The 19,951-nt window shown below is 44.3% G+C and overlaps 1 protein-coding gene across 2 annotated transcripts in view; it reads left to right on the forward strand.

Annotated features, from left to right (window-relative positions):
- The window catches only part of syt1a (synaptotagmin Ia), an 86,842-nt gene that overhangs the window by 45,493 nt on the left and 21,398 nt on the right, over positions 1-19,951 (forward strand). For both annotated transcript variants that reach the window (XM_086058079.1, XM_086058080.1), the window contains one exon: positions 18,136-18,323. In XM_086058079.1, coding sequence (XP_085914205.1) covers positions 18,146-18,323 — 178 coding nt within the window. In that variant the 5' untranslated portion in view covers positions 18,136-18,145. The remainder of the gene's footprint in view (positions 1-18,135; positions 18,324-19,951) is intronic.

Here is a 19,951-nt window from a genome sequence, read left to right on the forward strand (position 1 = left end):
TCTTTTTTTCTTCTCTTCCGCTCTCTCCAAACTCCAAATGGAGGCTAATCGCCCATCTCGGACGAGCGTCTTTATCCGCCCGGGAACAGATCCCATTACAGATGCGTCCCGCGCCGGGTTAGCGCTCTCTTTGTGGAACGCCGTGTGCATAAAATTCAGCCATCCTCGCCTCGCCATGCAGTCGTGACTGCAATTTGGGAACGGAACAGAATCGGAACGTTCCGGGTGAAAGGACAAGGAGTTTTCCTGTCAGAATGAGATTGAGATTAATCAACATCCCGTCACACTGCCGCCTTAAAAATGAAATCCGTGTGCCAGATTTGTGTGTTTTTAATCAAATCGCACTCTTTACTGTGTTACATAATTAAAGAGAATGTAAAGAAACTGAACAGTTACTGCCACATTGTTGGCTTCACTTCAATGGAAAGTGTGCTGCTCCTTGTGTTGTGTACATCTGGCCACCTGGGGGCAGTATAATATAATATACTACTAATACACATGAAGGAGACAATCAGTAAGAATTGCTTGATAAGCCACAATAATATTAGACGTCCTTCTCAGAGGATAAAGAATATATGCCTGTGAGAATTGTTCCATTACTTTTAGACGTGCTTCGACCGTGAGAATGTAATCAAATTTTGCGGGTGAGCACATGAGGATTGTGCATTAAACATGGCGCTGATATTCCATCACTGAACGGCTGCAAATTAACTTCCTGTCATTCCGCGACCGTAAAAACATCAGCGTACGTACCCTCGGACACCATTAACACCGTACACGGGAAACCCAGGCCTCGTATTCCTCCTTCTTTTCTGCCTCTGTAGAAACAAATTACCCAGGATGCACCTGGGAGAGATTGCGGCGAGCGTGCAGACGGATTACGGCGGCAGGAGTCTGACATTCACTTAATACACTACACTAATGGACTGTTTCGAGGCACCCTTCTGTCTGTGTGTGCGTGTGTGTGTGTGTGTGGTGTTCACGCCAACTCACTATAAATCACTTGTGCCGGATTCATAAAACTTTGATTTATTTTTTCCTGCTTCCAGCGCAACAAGCATTGAGTGACTTTTTACAAGATGGCGCTTCACCTCACTATAAATCCCTCAAAAGATATTGTGCTGGATTCATTTAATTTTGTTTTCTATTTTGTATGCGGTACGGCGGGAATCGGGATTCATAGTGATTGGTCACATAAGACATACTATCTATATGTTGTTAACAAACACGCCCTCTTAAGATGATGTCATGCACTTTGTTGACATGGATTTTTATTTTGCATCCGGTACAACAATAATGCCAAATTCAAAACTTAGTTACATGAATCCAACACAACACTTACTGAGCAATTTATAATGGTGTGATCCGGCTCCAACAGAAGTAAATGTCCTCTGGCTATGAATAACATATAATGTGCCGGATTTTTTTAACTTTTTTTTTTTCTTCAAATCCGGCACAACAAACCCCGAAGTGTTTACAGCTAGTAAATGCTCCACCATTGGCCACGCATACTGTCTGCACACTTTGTACTTCTTGTGCCGAATTCATGTAACTCAAATTTCATTTTGCATCCGGCACAACAATAATGTTAAATTAAAATCAAAGTACTGAGCGATTTACAGTATATTGCTAGTGGCCTTAGTGTCAACTGGCTCTGAGTGACTCTGCAGTTGTTGTGCCGGATTCATTCAACGTTTGTATTTTGACCGCATCCAGCACAACAAGCACTGAATTATTTATAGTGAGATAGCTTTTCCACTTTATGTGAATCAGTCGATACTTCTTGTGCCGGATTCATATAAGGCTCTTCTTTTTTTTTTATCCGCCAGAGTTTCGTCCACCCTACTGCCCCCTAGAGTTGTCTGAATGTTATTTTTTAAATGAGGTGTGCATTTGAATAATTGCATTTGATTAGAAAAGTTGCTTTCGAAAGGAAATTTATAGCACATTGAGTGTTGTATGTAATCAGCAAATTGTCATATTTGGTGCAAAACAATCATGGCGTCCCGCGTGTGTTTCTTTGGAATCATGGAAGAATTCAAGCATCCTCGTTGTTCATTTTCTCCCCCAATTTTGCTTCCTTAAGAGGACACTAATTATAAAAAGCCGCTTTCTTGGATGCCGCATTTCCCAGAAAGCAATTATCTACTCCATGCAGAAAAAGAGCTTCAGCGTGTACAATTTGGTTTGGAGGGTCCAGCAGGTTGCCGGATAATTGAATATGCTTGACAATTACTGCCGCTCACACAAACCCGCAAAGGTGAGCGTTTGTCGTGTCACTCAAATGATTGCGCAAGACAACAGCATGTTTTTAGTTTTCGATGCCGTCCGACCTCAGGTGCTCTCCCGCGCCTCAATCACGGAGCGGATCTTGAGTGACGCGCCGCCGCCGCCGCCGCCGCTAGCCACGCTTGCTAACCTTTTGTGCACGCTTACCTTTTGTGTTTGTGTGTTATCGCGGAATCGCCTGCAGGTGACCTGAGAGAGGGAGGACTCAAGTGGCAGGTGATTTTTAACCGATCGATCGAGACATTGATCCTCTTTAATGGCGTCGACAAACGTCTGTGAGCTTTCACACATTGATGAAGGATAATGGAGGCGTTTGGTTTGCCGTTGGTTTGGGACGGCTAACAAGACGCTACTCGCTGTGCCGGATTCATGTAACTTAGATTTTTACCTGGCTCAACTTTTAATTTATAGCAATATGATCAACTTGCTATGAATCACTCCGTATTTGCTGTAGCAGATTTACGTCACCGGTAATCAATTTTACGCAAGTACACAGCGGTTTATAGTGAGTTATAAATCACATTCTGTGCTTGTGCCGGATTGTGCGCATACAAAATCTAAATTCATGTTACATAAATCCGTAAGTACAGAGTGATTTATAGCAACGTGCAGTCTCATCTCAACATAAAACTTTGTACTTGTGTGCCAGCTTATGGAAATGTGCCGGATTCCCCCAAAAAATCAAACTTACGAGCCTCATTTATGTATCTTTTTTATTTTTATTTTTTTGCGTCTAACTCGACAAGATCGGAAATTTTAGGTCTCGGCCCAGGGTATAATTCACTTTATGTAACTGTGTTTTTAATTTTGCATCTGGGGTAACATAATTTGTCACAACAAATACAGAGTTAAGTGATAGGAAAATGAAGCGTTGCCTCGCTGTACTTGTGCCGGATTAATGTAACTTCTATTTGTATTTCACATCCAGCACAACATATACAGAATCAAGCACGAAAAATACTGAACGATTTATCGCAAAAAAAAAAATGACACCTTACCTCGTTATACGTCACTCTGCACTTGTGCAACATTGGTATGACCTGTTTTTTATTTATTTATTTATTTATTTATCTTTGCAATCAGTCAATACTTATTGTGCCGGATTGATGGAAGCTTGAGTTTTATTTTTGCGAAAGCAGACAGGAGAAAACAAACGAGGAGGAATTTTCACACTAATTCCCAACGTTCCCGCGCACGTGCGCGATAGACGGCTTATGCGTGTGCCATCCTTGGTTTCCATGACGACCGTGATCCCTGTATGATAATGGGATTCGCGCCGTAGCCGTGAAAACGCTCATCCCCGCTTGCGAAATTGGGCGGTCGAGGCTTACTCTGTGTACCTAATTCAGTGGCTGTTGTGAATTTTTTGGGGTTGTTTTTAGCCAGAAGATGAATGATTTTGTGTGTGTGTGTGTGTGTTTTTTTTTTTTTTTATGTGTCATGAATTTGTGTGTGTTTTTGTTTTTTGTTTTGTTTTTTTTTGTTAAAGGGAGCCAAGGCTAGACTGAGCACATTCATCTCTCGGCCGGGAAAAAGCGTGACAACTATAGATCCGGCTCTCCTTTTGCACAAGACAAATAACCTCATTACCCAACAGGAGCATTTAAAATAGGATCATGTCGGGAAAAGTGCCTCGGGAGAGAGCGCACGCAGACTTGCTGCTTTCATTTTTTGATTCTCCTTTTCAGCCACAAGACAAAGTACTGCCCTCGTCTTGTAGTTTTTTTTTTACACAGATTGGCTGCTGGGATGCATTTGTTTCACCTTAATGGCCGTCTTTTCCCTCAATAGCCTGCAGGTCTGATTTGTGAGCGTAGGAACAAAACGTTCCCCCCCGGTGAAAAATTAGAGGCCCCCGTGCATAATTACAGAATCGAGCCGGGATGCCCCGTGGCCGTTTCTGTACTCAAAATCCCAGTGCGCCTTTGCCAAAGCTGTCAATGAATATTCATCTCCGTTCGTTAGTGACAGGAAAAAAAAATGAGGCTTTTGGTACTGAGATTGCATCAGTGATGCCAGTGTTGAACTTTCAAATGGAAGATCTAGTCTTAATCTTCCTTGACGCAACATATATGCAAATGAGTGTTGACGTCAGTGTCAGCACTGGTGCAAGTATCAGCGATACCAGCCTATTCAAATGGCGTGAATGCACAAATAAATGACACCCATTGAAATGCATTGGGGGGGTTTTCAAAATTATTTTAAAAAACACTTAATTTAAATATGCTTTTTCACAATAAAACGGTTTAAATTTGGGGAGATACCAAAAAAGACTTATTTTAAATAAAATAAAAATCCACAAATAAGTGAATCTGCGGGTGCCGAATGCAGCGGTTGACTGTATCGGTATCGATATCAGTAGCTATAATTATATTAATACAATTACACAAGCATCAATATTAATAGGAACTTTGAAATGGTTGCCGATTGCTAATCACACTTATCAGTATCGATAGTTTCAGGGATATCAGCCTCTTTTACATATTTTTAAGCAACCATTTGGACAATATTGGAATGCACGTTGTTATTAGTATATCGATACACACCGCCATTTTACTAGGACTTTGTATTTGGAGGTATAGTGTTAATCTTTTGCTACTCAACATATTGTTGAAGTACCAGTATCGTATTGATCTCTGTGATATCAGCCACTGTTTTACCTGGATTTGGAAAAGTCTATTTTAACTTACTTTCCCTTTACTCGGCACATTTTCAAGTATTGATATCCGTAATTGATATCAGTTCATCAATACATTACTTGGACTTTGAAGTAATTTTTTGTGTCTCAACACCAGTACGAATGTTGTGGCCGGTGTTAGTTCACCGTCCACTCCGGTTATTTTCTCTCAATCGTTTTCATCCCTCTTGCAAAAGTAGTGTACATTGATTGGTCGCTGGACAAAAGCCAACATGAGGCACCGGCGTCCAATCACAATCCACGTAGACTGATTTCTAACACCGGCCGGTAATCGGCCAATCATAGCCTTTTCGGCTTTCTCTGCAGCAACCTGTCAAAATCTCTCATCTGGACTTTTTATCCCTCGGGTCTCTCTCGCAACCCCCCCGAACCCCCCCCCCCCCCCCCCCCCCCGCCTCGCCCCGCCCTGCCCTGTCCACCAGCCACCCACCTCTTCGCTGTCAACGTGTGACAGGAGGAAGCAGGAAGCTGCTTGTTACTTTCCACTTTATCTATTTTTTTTCCCCTCCACATCAGTCTGGAGTGTTTACACACAGCTCAAGGTCAAACTAGGGCAAACACGCGCGCGCGCACGCACGCACGCACGCAGTCATTTGCATGAAAAAGCAATTTCGCAGATATTTTAGAGAAGGCAGTAGACATCTGGAGGGCGCTGGGCTTTCTCCAATTAGACATAAACGAAAGGAAATGAAGGGTGGATTCAAGTTGGCTCGCAGGAACCCCCCCCCTCAGTTAACTCGTGGCCAATTCAAAGAAATCTGATCTTAGTCTAAAAATAGTCACTGGAAAAAGATTGTTATCATATTTTTGTGCTCTTTCTTTCACACCCTAAGATACGTAAGATGTTTTTGATCACCGTTTTTGAATATTTATATTTATATCCGACTGATTTGCATCCACGGGTGATACGATCTGCCGTGTTAATAATAATAATAATAATAATCAATAAACGCACACTCCGCCCTGCCTGGTTGTCATGGTGCTGAGTTAATATTTTTTTTTTAAAAAAATGACGTCTTTGCCCAACTTTGACCGCAGCCAGCACAAGCGACAGCCTAGCCTGAGGTGCACTTAAAGCCGGTGGAGAAGATCCACGTTGTAATACTCTCGCTGCTTCGGCTAAATGGAGACAAAGTGCTTGTCATTTCCTGCCTAACACCCGCTAATTCCCGTAAATGTCAGTAGCGCCGGCTTCACTCTCAGGTGTTTAAAAGGGGGGGGGGGAAACAAAATCGTGGGCGTCAAAACATGTATTTTGGGCTTTTTTTTTTTTGGTGGAGCAATCACCCGGATGTCATGAAAACCGGCATGCATGTTTGGTGTCCCACGCATGCAGAAAAACAAGCAATGTTGCAAACCGCACTCTTAGCCTGACATTTTTGTCTAAAAGAGCATTTTTCTGCCTTTTAGGCCATTTCCAACAATGGTACAAGAACAACAAATGGCTCCGCTGGGATTTATCGGATTCCCACAGAATTTGGTACGGGTATACGCCACAGATGGGCGACGCCAGATTGCAAAAATTACGAGTTTATGCTGTCGGGTGTTGGCGTAGCTCGGTGGCAAAGTTTGATGTTTGAAACGGAAAACGCGGCCTTTGAGTGTTATAAAAAATAAGCATCTGGCACCGATGCATCCAACTGACACGAAATCCGGCACACATCTTCAACGTGACAGGAAGCACGAAAAACCGAAATAGAAGCTAACTAAGGTTGATTTGAAGGCGCCGTCCTCTCTGCTATTCGCTCCATTCGTTCAAGCGACATTCTTTGGCGTTCCCATATTTGAACGTAAATTGTGAAAGTTGAGTGTTTTTCATCACACGGCGTGAACGGAGCTCGCCGGCAACGTTTGATGATTTTTTTTTTTCCGTGAAGCGCAATCCTCTCATAGCTCGCCTCGCCTCTGCGAGCTTCAGTCGCGACTGCAGTCGCAATGTTGAAATGATTTGGGTTACCTCAGCTGCACAAAAAGGGGGGGGGGGGGGCTCATTCTGCGTCCTATATGTGCACCGACCGACGCAATGAGTCACCATCCCGCTTCATTTGCAGCCATTGATAAGAAATCTAAGCGCTATAATGGGATGTGCAGATTGCCTCTGGCAATTAATATTGGCCATAAATCATCAGTTTATCTCAGTCTTCCTTGCAGACACTCTGTCCTGTCCTGTCCTGTCCTGTCCTGACCGGTCGGTAATGCTGATTAATTTTGCTTACGTATCAGACCAGGGTCCTCTCGGCTGACCTCAAGCGCGCGAGCTTACTTTTTGCGTTGGCAAAAAGCAAACATGCCGGCATGCTCTCTCTGATGTGGCATCGTAATTGGCCTAATGATGGCGCAGGAGAGGGTCCCGATTCGAAGCACAATGCCGCCTGATTGCATAGTCCTCGGCGCCGGTTGGAATTCCGTAATGAAATCAGCGCTCCCTTGTAAGCATCTTGTAGCGTTCCATTAAAGATTGTAATTTACTTTCCATGTTATGAGAAGCCTTTTTTTTTTTTTTTTTTTTTGCTCAGCATAAGAGAGACGATCCATCTTTATAATCACGGCCGGTCACGGCGGCAAATTTCTACCGGACGCACTTTTTCTGCTATCCAATTTGGGTTTAATCACTTCAGTTCTTCTTTGCTCGTTAAGGAGATGTTGCCTTACATGCTTCAGTGTAAAAGCAATTGATTATGATTATGGGTCACAATCGCCAACTTTTAGTACCCGAAGGTCGCGCAGTATTTTTCCTCCCAACTCGAGGACATTGAAGTCCGGAGCCGCTAGAGACGCTTGCCTAATGGTTCCGACCGAAGCAAACTCCTCAAGGGTCCAAAATGAGAGAAGACGGCGGAGCCGCAAGGTCTCGCCTCCGCGGAGACTCCGCATTACGAATGATAATGAAATGTTTGTACGCCCTCGCTCGGCTCTTGGAGGCCGCGCGCCGCGCTCGAAAAGGTGGCCGACGATCCGAACCCCCCAAACCATGTGAGGTTACAAAAAAAAAAGGTTGGCGCTTCAGGGCTCGTGTTCCCTGCGAGACGTTCCTGCCTGTCAGATGGCCGCTGAAGATTTTCCGTTCACGCTCCGTCGGCCTCTTTCCGTCTTGTCTGTTCAGATACTATTTTGTCCAAACTGGTGTCCCATTTGAGCCCCCCCAAAAAAAAAAGGCTCTTCTTTGAGCATCCGCCGCCGCCGCCGCCGCCGCCGCCGCCGCCTCCTGCCAAAAATAAGCCTCGTCACATTGTCACCTGCCACGTTTTAAATTAGCACGTGTCTGCTTTGTTGGTTAATTAAAAGGTTCCATTACATTCCTCTCCTGATAGCGATAAGACGTTTGGACAAAAAGCGAGGCTTTTAAACCGCCCAAAAATAGTCAGTGGTATTTTATTCCGCCTGATTAAACTGCGAGGTCGTCTTAGAAAGTGTTGTTAATCTCCTCTTTGTGAATTGCTCGCCCAGCTCAGTTTTAAACGGGGGAAGAAGCAGCAATTGGACGGTTCTTTGCTAGTTACGGTTCCTTGACGCGATTTCACGGGGGAAGCGGGGAAATAATTGGCCTGCTAATTGCTCTCATGGTCGTTTTTTTGTGGGTATCCGTTGGAATCCGTTTCAGAACCAGGGTTGGGAGTTTAATAGTCAGGTGTTGATTCAGGGGTAACAGTTACGGCGTAGAAGTTTTAGCGTTTAGAATCAGGGTAAAGGTTTGGAATGCAGTTTAAACTTGGAAGTTAGGGTTAGGGTTTAGAGCAGGGGTGGGCAAACTCGGTCCTCGAGGGGCCGGAGTCCTGCAGGTTTTTGGAGGTTTCCCTGCTGCAACGCAGCTGATTCCAATCAACAGGATCGTTACCAAGCTTATGGCAGAGCTTGCTGATGAGCTGATCATATATCAGCTGTGTTGGAGAAGGGAAACCTCCAAAACCTGCAGGACTCCGGCCCTCGAGGACCGAGTGTGCCCACCCCTGGTTTAGAGTCTTAAGATTGGTCGGTGAGTTCGGTGTTAAGTTTGGTTTAGGGCTTTGGTAAGGATTTTGCTGTTTGTGTTAAGAGTTCAGGGGTTAGGCTTCGTCCTGATAATCTGACGCGGGTTCGTCCCGTCTCTATATGCGGCATTAAATCCCGTCACTGTGTTTTTTTTTTGTCGGGATTAGTTTCCCCCCTGGCTGCTTCCCGCTGTCACGCATCCGGAACGTAACGTGATATTGTCGCTATCTGTGTTTTCATCCTTAACAGCCAGCGTTATAAAAATGATTCAGCGGTCGCCATTTTTTGCCCAAGACCAAAGAACAAAAAGGCTGTTGAGCGTTTTTGTTAGTCGTCGCAAACGTTTTTAGTCATTGCGATCTTGTCAGAGTGTGTTGAGCAAACATCTCGTTCCGTTTCTTCACGCTTGCAGGAAGAAGCGGGAGGACGGAATAATAAAAAAAAATAGTGTTGACAGAGCGTCTGGATAAAAACGGAAGGGCTCGGTACTCCCGCGCAAGCCGTCACAGCGACCCTTCCTCGGAATTAAGACGAGCGGCGAGATTGGACGCGGCTTCTGCGTTTTTGGGGGGTCGACGGGGCGGCGCGCGTCAGAGGAAGTTATCTGCAAAAGTGCGCCGAGGGGAATTGGTGTCGACAAGATTGTGCGGCGCGGCTTCTCTGTGGGCAGAAATAGGAATAAAATGTTTTGTAACCGAGACGGCGAGGCCAAAAAGTCACAACTTTGAGGAATGCAGCAAACTGAAACCTGAAAATAATAACAATTTAGTCGTTAGCTTCTCTCCTAAAAATATCCTTAATAGTCATCTGCATATTTCCACAAATTCACCAACCCGCGGTTTTTGAAGCCTATCGTCGGTTATTCACCGCTGACGGCACGTTTTGGCGTCGCTCTGCCGGAATCTGATCAATCTGTAAACTATATTTAAATAGACGTGCAAATAGCGGGCGTGTTTACGGCACAGCAGCTGTACAAGTTTCCATACACTCATCGTGGGCACGAAACACTCGCCCGGCGATTAATTACTAAAAAACCGTACTTGACTCAAATAAACAGCCCCCCTCGTAGAGCTCATTTCGTTTCATGATGCCACCCGCTCGACGGCCAAAATTCATCCAAGCGTAACTTGGACGACGACAACGTCGCCGCCGCTTTGGCCGTCGCCGGCGGTGATAATGATCATGTTGGAGGCGGGGGGAGGGTCCCCCCGACCCCCCCCCCCCCCCCCCCCCCCCCCCCCCCCCCCCCCGTTGCCTTGGGCTTCCTCCGCAACAGATGTTTTGGTTTTATTATCTGGGCAGATCAGGGACCCCAGTTTTGACAAGCACTGCTTTTATACGATTACAAAAAAGGGGATCTGGAGCAGACACTCCTGGGAAAAAATAAGAATCCGTCTCAACTGCAGGAGTCGCCGATTCTTTTTTTGTCCCACGCGGACGGAGAAACCTCCATCGCTGTATCTCACCATCGCGCCTGCCGAGCCGTCTTATTCAGCAGCAATTTTCGTCCCAATTTCACACGCTGTCTCGATACGGTCGCCTCAGATCCTAATCGTCGGGGTTTTGATGCCTCGCCCGGTACAGAAATTTCTCGGGCGGTGTCCTGTATGCCTGTCGCGCAAGCGTTACGTGTGCCATAAAAGCTGTCGGGTGTGAAGATGTGGAGATGTGTCTCGAAAGGTCTTAATTCAAATGAAGCCCGTTTTGGTTTCATGTCCAAAAGCAATAAACCCTAAAATGAACCAAGTTGCTTTCCCGACTAAATCTAACACGGGATTTCCCCGAGTAATTGTTCCAACTAAACTTCACCAAGTGTTTTTATGGCCTCGACTTAATTCGGTTTTTCAAACATCTAAACCTAACCTAGTTTCTGTTGGCCCTAAACCTAACATGTCTTACCCCAGGTTTTTTTTTTTTAGTCCAGTCTCTGTCAGACCGAAACCTTAACCAGCCTTACTTACGACTAAAGATGACCAAGTTGTTTTTTGAGTCTATTTCCAACAAAACCTAACCACATCTTTCTCTCAGGCCGGAACCCCCCCCCCCCCCCCCAACCTAGTCTAGCGGCCTGTCAGACCAAAACTTAACCCAGCATTTGTCCAGACCTGAACCTCAACTATAATCTCTCTCACAACTGAACCTATAATCGAGACATTTATCTACATCTATCCCTGTCTTTCTTGGTCCGAAACTTAACCAGTCTTTCGCTAGACAAAATCTAGTCGGTCTTTCTTACGATTAAACCTAACTGCGTCTTTCTCAGGCGAAACCTAACCCCGTCTTTCTTTCCAAGTCAATCTGAGTCTTTCTGGTCTCTGTCATTCCCAAGCTCGACTCTTTCTTGCCACTAAACCTATCCTCGTCTAAAAACCACCACGTCTTCCTTCTGATTCAATCTAACCCAGTCGTTTTTTTTTCCAACTTTAAAACCCAGCCCGCCGTTTTTTTCTGACTAAACCTAACCCAGGCTTTTCTCCTAACGCCAGCTTTTATGGCTCAAGCTTCTTCAAAAATCACGAATAAGAGTCACAAAAGCAGACGACTTGTTTGGACAAAAGTGAGAGTTTGCTGCTAATGATGCCGCGCCATAAACTGACAATACCCCGTTTATTTCCGTATCAGCCGCACGCGGTTATCTCTCGCGACCGACGGTGGTTTCAGTCCCGCTCTTCAAGCGGCGCTACGATTTAAAAAGGCCGTTGCGTTAAACGATGATGTCAGCCAGATCGGATGTGACAGCTCAGTCAAGTCCAAAGAAAAGAGCGTGTTATTTTTTACATTGCGCTCGTCGTCGGAGGAGGGGGGAGGGGTGGAGGGGGGGGGGGGGATTACTCTGGCGGCGAAAACAAAGCCAGCGCGTCTAAACGATGACTTTGAAATGACTTTTGGAGCGAAGAGGAAAAAAGCAACAACTCGTCAAAGCCGACTTTCTTCCCGTCACTGGTGTTTACACCGCGCCCCGTTGCGCCGCCGTCATCTAATCAGGGCGTTTTTTTATTTGCTGAAGGTGTTTGTCTCCTGGCCGCTCTCTCTCTCTCTACGACGCCGCCATCACATTAGCAACCCGGCGATGTGTTTGTGCTGCGTTATGATCTCGGGGATTGATTTTTCATGTGCTGTCATGTCAATCTAATCTGGCCCACAAGGCCTTCACAATCAAACTACATTAGCAATGGAAATATTTCCGCAACCATTTTAGATTGCAAATTCAACCTCCACTTGTTGATGACCTTAGTATTTTTTTATTTTTTTTTGTCCAATCCTTGGTGGCCTCAGAGCAAAAACTTGTTTCAGGGCAAGCAAAAGGCGTCTGTAAGGATTTGCGATGTCCTTCGAGAACCTTTTCTGTTCAGAAATGCGTAGCTGAGCTCGACGGGGGGAACCCGCATGGAGAAGTGAGAAGAGGTAGGTGGCGAGAGAAAAAGGGGGCGGCGACAACTGAGTAGAATGTAATCTGTAAGGAATTGCTTTTGATTCCACATGCCCCACAAATGTGCCTTGTTTTCTTCTGTGGGGGGGGGAAAGGTTGCGGTGACATGAGAATAGCGCAGAGATTTGTCACATCGCATCACGGCAGTCCCCCGCCGGCGGCTCCCCAGCTCGCCACATCTGGAGAAGATCACGTCAGGAGGTTAAAAAGCAAAAGAGTCTGGAATGGCAACGGTTCACCTTTTAAAGGACTTAATCCCACTGCTTTCCCCCCCTGCCACCGGGTTGCCGGGCAGACTTCGCCCGCGGCGAGGCGGAGGTTGAGCAAAAACGTCTCCTGTTATCCCCGCCGACTCCAGCCTTCGACCCGACCTCCTGCGCCAAACCGAGGTGAATTCCCCTCGGGGGGGGGGGGGCTGCCTTGTTAGTCCTCACCATCGGAGCAGACCGCCGGGTCCGAACGCAGGTCACTATCGGCAAATCTGTCAACATTTGTCGGACGGAATTGGCCTGTGTGTTTAATCTCTAGCCTTCACCCGATTCCCTTGGACTTTGCAGCTGACGGCGGCATTTTTTTCCCAGAGATTCTTTTTCACCTTCATCACTGAACTAACATTTCGTTGTATAAAATCTGTGTTTACACCTGATAATAAAGAGATCAACTTATTCCGCAAGACAAAAGTGGACTGCAGTACATCGATATTTTCGACCTCCATTTTGCCACACCCTCTTTATTGATTTGGGTGCACGTCATTCCGAGCCCTGAACGGCCGACCCATTTTTCCGCGGGGTGCCTTGCCTATCATATAAATAGACCGGTCGTCCCCTTGAGCATCCCGAGCGTGTGCCGCCGCGGGAACAAGAGAAGGCCGATAAGACTGGCGGCCCGCTCCTTTCTTCCCTCTACTTAGCTTTGTGAAGCTTTTGGAAGGCATAATTGAAAATGTGGGGAAATCTTTGAGCTGCGGCCTTAATAGAGCTGTCGCACCCGGGCAGCAAAGCGGGGTTAATAACTTTTTTTCCACTTCCATTACCCCCGAGAGATTGGCTGCAGGTGAGTAAAGAGGCCGAGCAGGACAAGGCGCAGGAAGCCACTTCCTTTCCTCTTATCTGCCGCCGCAGCCGACGGTCACGAAGCGCTTTATTATATTTCTAAAGACGCGCCCCCGCCGCCGGTGACACGCTTGCGTCTGCAAGCCGGGCGGCGTCCTGCCCGTGACTGACAGCCGCAAATTACCGCGTCGGTTCGCTAACCGCGCCTTTTTACACCAACTACAAGGCCCCTCCAGAGTCATTGACATTTGGCTCTTACTTGTACATTATTTGCTACGATTGGCTTTCGAGATGCCGGCAGAGTGACCCGGCGCACGTTTACATGCGTTTGGCTTCTAACTGCGGGCCAAGTCGGCACTCGAACGCGCTGTTAAATCAAATGTCATTCGTGTAACGTTAGAGAGAGTCGCGCGGGGGCGGAGAGCGCATTTCGCAATCACGTTGTTATTGGAACCATCAAAACAAAAGTCACGAGGCGAGCCTGGAGCAGGACACACATAACGAACGTACCCTTTTTTGAAACACTTTTCTAGTTTGAGGTGCAGTATCGGTTTTTTTTTTTCACATCGCACTCGATAGCTCAAAATAGTTTTTGCAAATATCTCAACTTTACTTTTGTTGTTCTATAGAATTTGGCAGCATTTTTTTTCTTACCAACTCAATCATTCACGGTATCGACTGAAAAGTGCTCGTCGAACTGTATCGTTTTTGTTTGCATAACCTGCGACCTGCTGTTCCGCGCCACTGCGCGCCATATTTTGAAGCGTAAATCGAACCGTAACCCTGTCAACACCTGCTTGATTGTGTCGTCAGAAAGCGAAAATCTGGACCCGACAAGGTCAGAAAAAAACAAAACGCCGAACTCTGCTCGCGCATCAGATAAACATCACCGCCTCCTTCGGCTCGACACCATCGTAATTAAACTGTTGCCGTTCCCTTTGGACCCCCGACAAGTGTCCTCGCGCTGATTATTATTGGTTTATCCGGGATCTGTGAGAAGTACCCGATTCCCTGAGACGGCGAGCGTAATGAAACCTGCGAGTGATGTTGAAGTGATTATCAAACGGCGTCGCGGCGACGCGCTCGCAGGCAATCAAACTTTGTTAGCGTGATTTTCACGGCCGCCCGGGGAATTTGAGGCCAACCTCATACATTCAAATAAAACACGTCTGGCTCCGGGGCTGCGTGTTTCTTATCGATCCGCGTTATTGATCCTGGCCCAATTAAGCCCTTCTGTATTTATGTATTGGGACGTTTTATACAACGTAAGCGGTTAGCGGGTGGATGGGTTGGTTATTGATAGGGATGGGCGAGTATCAATACCGCGTATTGAGCCTTATGTCAAGGTATTGGTTGTTACTATTAATTTCATGCAATTTTAAGAAAAATGCTATGTTGTGATATATACTTTAGGTCCTGCTATTTTTGAAGCATGTATAACGGGGCAAATTGATACGGCTAAGTTGTGATATTTTTTGAGTTGTCTTTCTACGTAGGTCAAGCATGGCAGCAAAGCTTGATGACTCAACATTTAAAAAAAATAAAATAAAAAAAAGCAATAATAAGGCCAACTCCACCAAGGTCAAAGCTGAACTAAACATGTTTTGAAAATTCATCCCCTGATGTCAATTTTCACTTAGTAATGTTAAATTTTGTGAGTAGATCCACAAAAAAAATGTTTTGATTTGAAGCAGCCATTTTATGTTGTCCTCCAAAGACAAAAGACTCAAGTCAAAGCTGTACTAAATCTTTTTAAAATTCATCTCCCAAAGCAAATTTTACTTTAGCAATGTGAACTTTTGTGAGTAGACCCACAAAAACGTTGTGCCTGAAGAGAGACTGGAAGCCATTTTGATTTGAAGCAGCCATTTTATGTTGTCCTCCAAAGACAAAAGACTCAAGTCAAAGCTGGACTAAATCTTTTGAAAATTCATCTCCCAAAGCAAACTTTACTTTAGCAATGTGAACTTTTGTGAGTAGACCCACAAAAACGTTGTGCCTGAAGAGAGACTGGAAGCCATTTTGATTTGAAGCGGCCATTTTATGTTCATTCCCACAGGTCCTCCAAAGACTCAGGTCAAAGCTGTAGTAAATCTTTTTTTTTTATATATTCAGCCCCTGAAGCTATTTTGACTTAGCATTATGAAATTTGGTAGACATGCGGACATGAGTAGACCCCCCCCCCCCCCCCCAAAAAAAAGTCTGAAAAAGCCTTACTGGAAAAGACACAGGAAGTCTGCCATTTTGGTTTGAAGCAGCCATTTGTGGCTCATTTTCCACGGGGACTTTGGATGGCAAATGAAGTGAAAGGAAAGATTTGTCATCACTGCTTTCATTTAAGTTGACATGTGTCGATAGTTAGCAGGTGATTATTGACAAAAGGGTTTTAATTGGTGATTTACTACATGATTAACTCATTGAAAGCTACAAGAGGGATGTGATCCATGTTGCTGCTTCTCACTCGATGAATCTTTTTTTGTATTCATACGGGGTGTTTTTTTCGTCTTCTCAAAAGCAGAGGACGTGCGTGATTTTATTTGGGGGGGGGGGGGGGCTGTGAGGGTATGATGGAGGCAACGTAGCAGAGCGAGGTAAGCGGCCAGGGAAGTGACCCAGATAGAGAAGAAGGGAAGCGTGTGTTGTTTCCAGCATCGGCGCTGCGTTTGGGGACCTGCTGGGCCATCTGGCGTCTCTGTAATTGGGTTGAAGGTTTACATCTGAGGAGGAGTCTTTTCACTCTTCTTTTATATATGTTGTATATTGTATTTGATGTTATCGTTGCATACGGTGGCGCCTTGACTTAAGAGTACCTTTTTTTCGAGTTACAAGTCATTTGGGAGATTTTTTTATTTGACTTTTTAAGTGATGAAGGTACTGTAATGCTCCTCGCATGTGGGAAAGGAGAGCCAGTTTGCAGATGCACTTTTACTGACATCCAACTAACAAATTATGCAATAATTACATTTTATAATATATATATAATATATATATTTCTTTATTTATATAATGTTTTATACTATTCAAGCTTGTATTGAATTTCTTCAATTAAACTAGTATTTGATTTTTTACAGATTACATTTTTTTATTTTAATATAAATAATATCATATAAAAATGGGCCATTTAATTAGAAAATATTTTTATGATTTATTTATATTATTCATATTTTTTAATGTGTGTCTTTTTTCTTGCACACTGGAACATCAAATGTGACACTTCAGTGGAGTGGAAAGGATGTACCGCAGGGAGCAAAAGCGGCCATTTTGTGCTTGTTTCCCTTCGAGGTCGTCAAAACAGAGCACGGGGAGCGGATGTATGCTATGCATGATATTCCCGCACAGACATGAGCGCACTCGGTAAAGGTCAACGCCCGCTTCAGCGTTTTTCCCGTGAAACCAGCTGAAGTGGATCTCCCGCACTAGAGGCGAGCGTGCGGAAGTTGCCGTGCGCTTCTCGAATGAGAGATGAGTCATTAAGGTGCAAAGGTAGCGTGACAACGTTTATATTCAAGCATTCCGACGACTGTCAAGATGGAAGAAACACGGAACGCGGGCGTGCGTGTTCATCTGGTCGAAAATACGCCTTTAAAAATTCAGCCCCAAATAAAGTTAGTTTCGCTGGGAAACATGTCATTTGGTAGGCGTGTCTTATCATAACCCACAAATAAGTCTCAAGTAGCCATGCTTTAAAAGAAACAGGAAGTCAGCCATTTTGCTTTGAAGCAGACATTTTCGGCTCATTTGACCCATTTTAAGCAGTTTTTCTTTATTCCATAGTTTTATTTAATTCAGCCCCAAAATCAGTTTCACTTGGCAATATAAGATTTGGTCGGTTTGTCTGTCTGGCATTTTATTTTGAAGTTGCCATTTTAGGCTGATTTGACACGTTTTTACGAAATCTTGTCAAGATGAATTAGTCTTGGATTTTTTTGTTTTTTCAGCTTGTGGAGCTTGTTTGTCTCAGCAACATGAGATTTGGTTGATGGTGGGTGGTTGTCTATCATGAGATGACCCACAAATACATATCAAGAAGTCGTGCCTGAAAAACAGGAAGTCTGCCTTTTTAAGTTCATTTGACCCATTTAAAAGAGTTTTCCCCGCATACTCTGTTTCAACATAAGATTTGGCTTGTCTATAATTATGAGTAGACCCACGAATAATCCTTAAGGAACCATGCCTGATTCCAAAGAAGCCATTTCTGGGTGGTCCTAAAAAGCGGAACTCCTCCTGGAGATTTTGAACAAAATTACCACCAAATTTAAAGGATGTAAACATGACAGAGTGACGACACTAAAAATGTTTAGACTTTGTAAAACAAAACTCTTTAATCACTCCTGTTTGATTTTTGTGGTTCAGATGATCTTTACACGTGTTTTCGTGTGTGCTGATCCGTGTATTATTTACACAAAAACACCTGTTACGCGCCCAGACGAGAGTGCAGCGTCCTTTCGGGCCGACTTGCAAACACTCAATTCAATTAAGTCCGAAAGCGGAGCCGACATTTATTGCCCGCGCCGCGCGGGGCTAATAAATAATCTCCCGTTTAAGCAAAGCATGAGCAGCTTTGTTGTGACTGCACGTGCCTCAGCGGATGTTTGTCCAGGCTTGGCTGGCAGATGCCGGCGCGCCTCAACAAACCCCACGCGCATCTGTCCGAAGGAAAAAAAAAACTGATGTCTTTGTCTGTTTTGATGGCGCAGGCTCGGCAAGATGAACGAGAGTCGGAGGGAAGCGCTGGCGGCGGCCCCCGCGCCCACCGCCGCCTCCTCCTCCTCTTCCTCCTCGTCCAACACCACCAACATGGCGGGCGGCCCAGACGCCGGACCCAAGGACGAGGCCTTCTCCAAACTCAAAAACAAGTTCATGAACGAGCTCAACAAGATCCCACGTGAGTTGTTTTTGACAATTATTGTATTATTGGGTTTTTTTTGTGTTTTTTTACAATAAAGTGTGATTACACATGCACTGCAGTAGGTGGCAGTGGAGCTCTCATTAATTGTATTATTATTATTAATTTATTATTTTTATTATTTCAGGGGAATTAATGCACTTTAAATACTTTCTGTTACAGACTAAATGCAAATAAATACATTTAAATTAAATTTGGAAAAAAATTTTTTAATTAAAATAAATTAAATTCTAAGTTAATCTAAATTTAGTTTTTAAGACTAAATGCATTTTGGGATTGGTTGATTTTTTTTTTTGTTCAATAGGGTACCACGTACATTAATGAACATTTCAATCATTACAAATAAAATGTAAACGCACTACTATGACAGTCACAAGGCTGATTTCCATAGATAGTCAACCCCTGCCAGAATGTACAGGCTGTGCTCATTGCATTCACACCTGCCAGTGAAGTCACGCACATAGCATGTTGTCGAATGAAATACACGCGTGTGCTTGTAGCACGTCATCCGGCATGGAGCGCTGCCCCGGCGTGGATAAATATAGCAACAAGCGTCGGCTCCAGAGCCAGCAACTCGTTCTCACCGCGGGGAGAGAAGCTCCTGTGGAAGAGTAGTGGCCCAATTTTCTACAAATACGCACACGGACATTTCATAGTGCCCGCGGAGAAATCCTGCGTGTGTTTACCAAAATAAAATTCCCATCAGGATCCACTAGTGCAGCTCTAGAGGTCGTTGTGAAGGTGAAGGAAGCAATACAATACAGTGCTTCACTTGTTTTGCATTTTGTGATGTTAACAGCCTTAATCAATTAATTTTTTTTCCTCACAATTGTGTTGATTGTCCAATTAACTGAATTTACCACAAGTGGAATCCAATTAACTCGTTCACTCCCAGCCATTTTCACTGAAGCAACCCCTTTCGCTCCCGGATGTTTTACTGGATTTTGACTGATTTTGCAAGGCCCCCAGAATATTGTTTTATTCCTATAAAAACATGGAACCTACCAAAATAAAAATTTGTCTCTTCTTTCATCAGGAAAAAAAGTATTTTGTTTCTGTTTTGCAGCAATTAGCATTAGAATATAGCTAAATGTCATCATTATTAAAAAATCTGTTTAAAACAGAGCTTTTTGCAATATGGCCCTAATTGATCTCTTGTACTCTGCTGCCACCTGCTGGCCGTTTTTGTAATAACTACCATTGCTTCAAGCATTCGCTTCATTCAGTTCAGAGCTGCATCAAAGCCTTCTCAATGCTCTAGCATAAAAAACATATGAATACGTCTTTGGTGGCATGGTAATATTTAAAATAGAACATATTTATACGTTTTTGGGAGCAAATAAGTTCAGCTGTAGAATCATATCAAGGATGACAGGATTTCTTAGCGTTTTGTTTGTTTGTCACATCCTTATTATGGTACATTGAATTTTGAAGGGAAAAAATAAGATGAATTTTGGAATAAGGCTGTCACATAACAAAATGTGGAAAAAGTGAAGTATTAAGTATTCACAGTGCTTCACTTTAAGTCTTCTTGAATGTTGAAGAAAAAATGTAATTCAAACCTTTTTTTCCTCCTTAAATTGACACACACAAAAAATTCCCTACAC

The sequence above is a fragment of the Leptonotus elevatus genome, chromosome 17 (genome assembly GCF_054856555.1).
Source record: "Leptonotus elevatus isolate MCC_2025b chromosome 17, RoL_Lele_1.0, whole genome shotgun sequence".
NCBI classification, from domain to species: domain Eukaryota; kingdom Metazoa; phylum Chordata; class Actinopteri; order Syngnathiformes; family Syngnathidae; genus Leptonotus; species Leptonotus elevatus.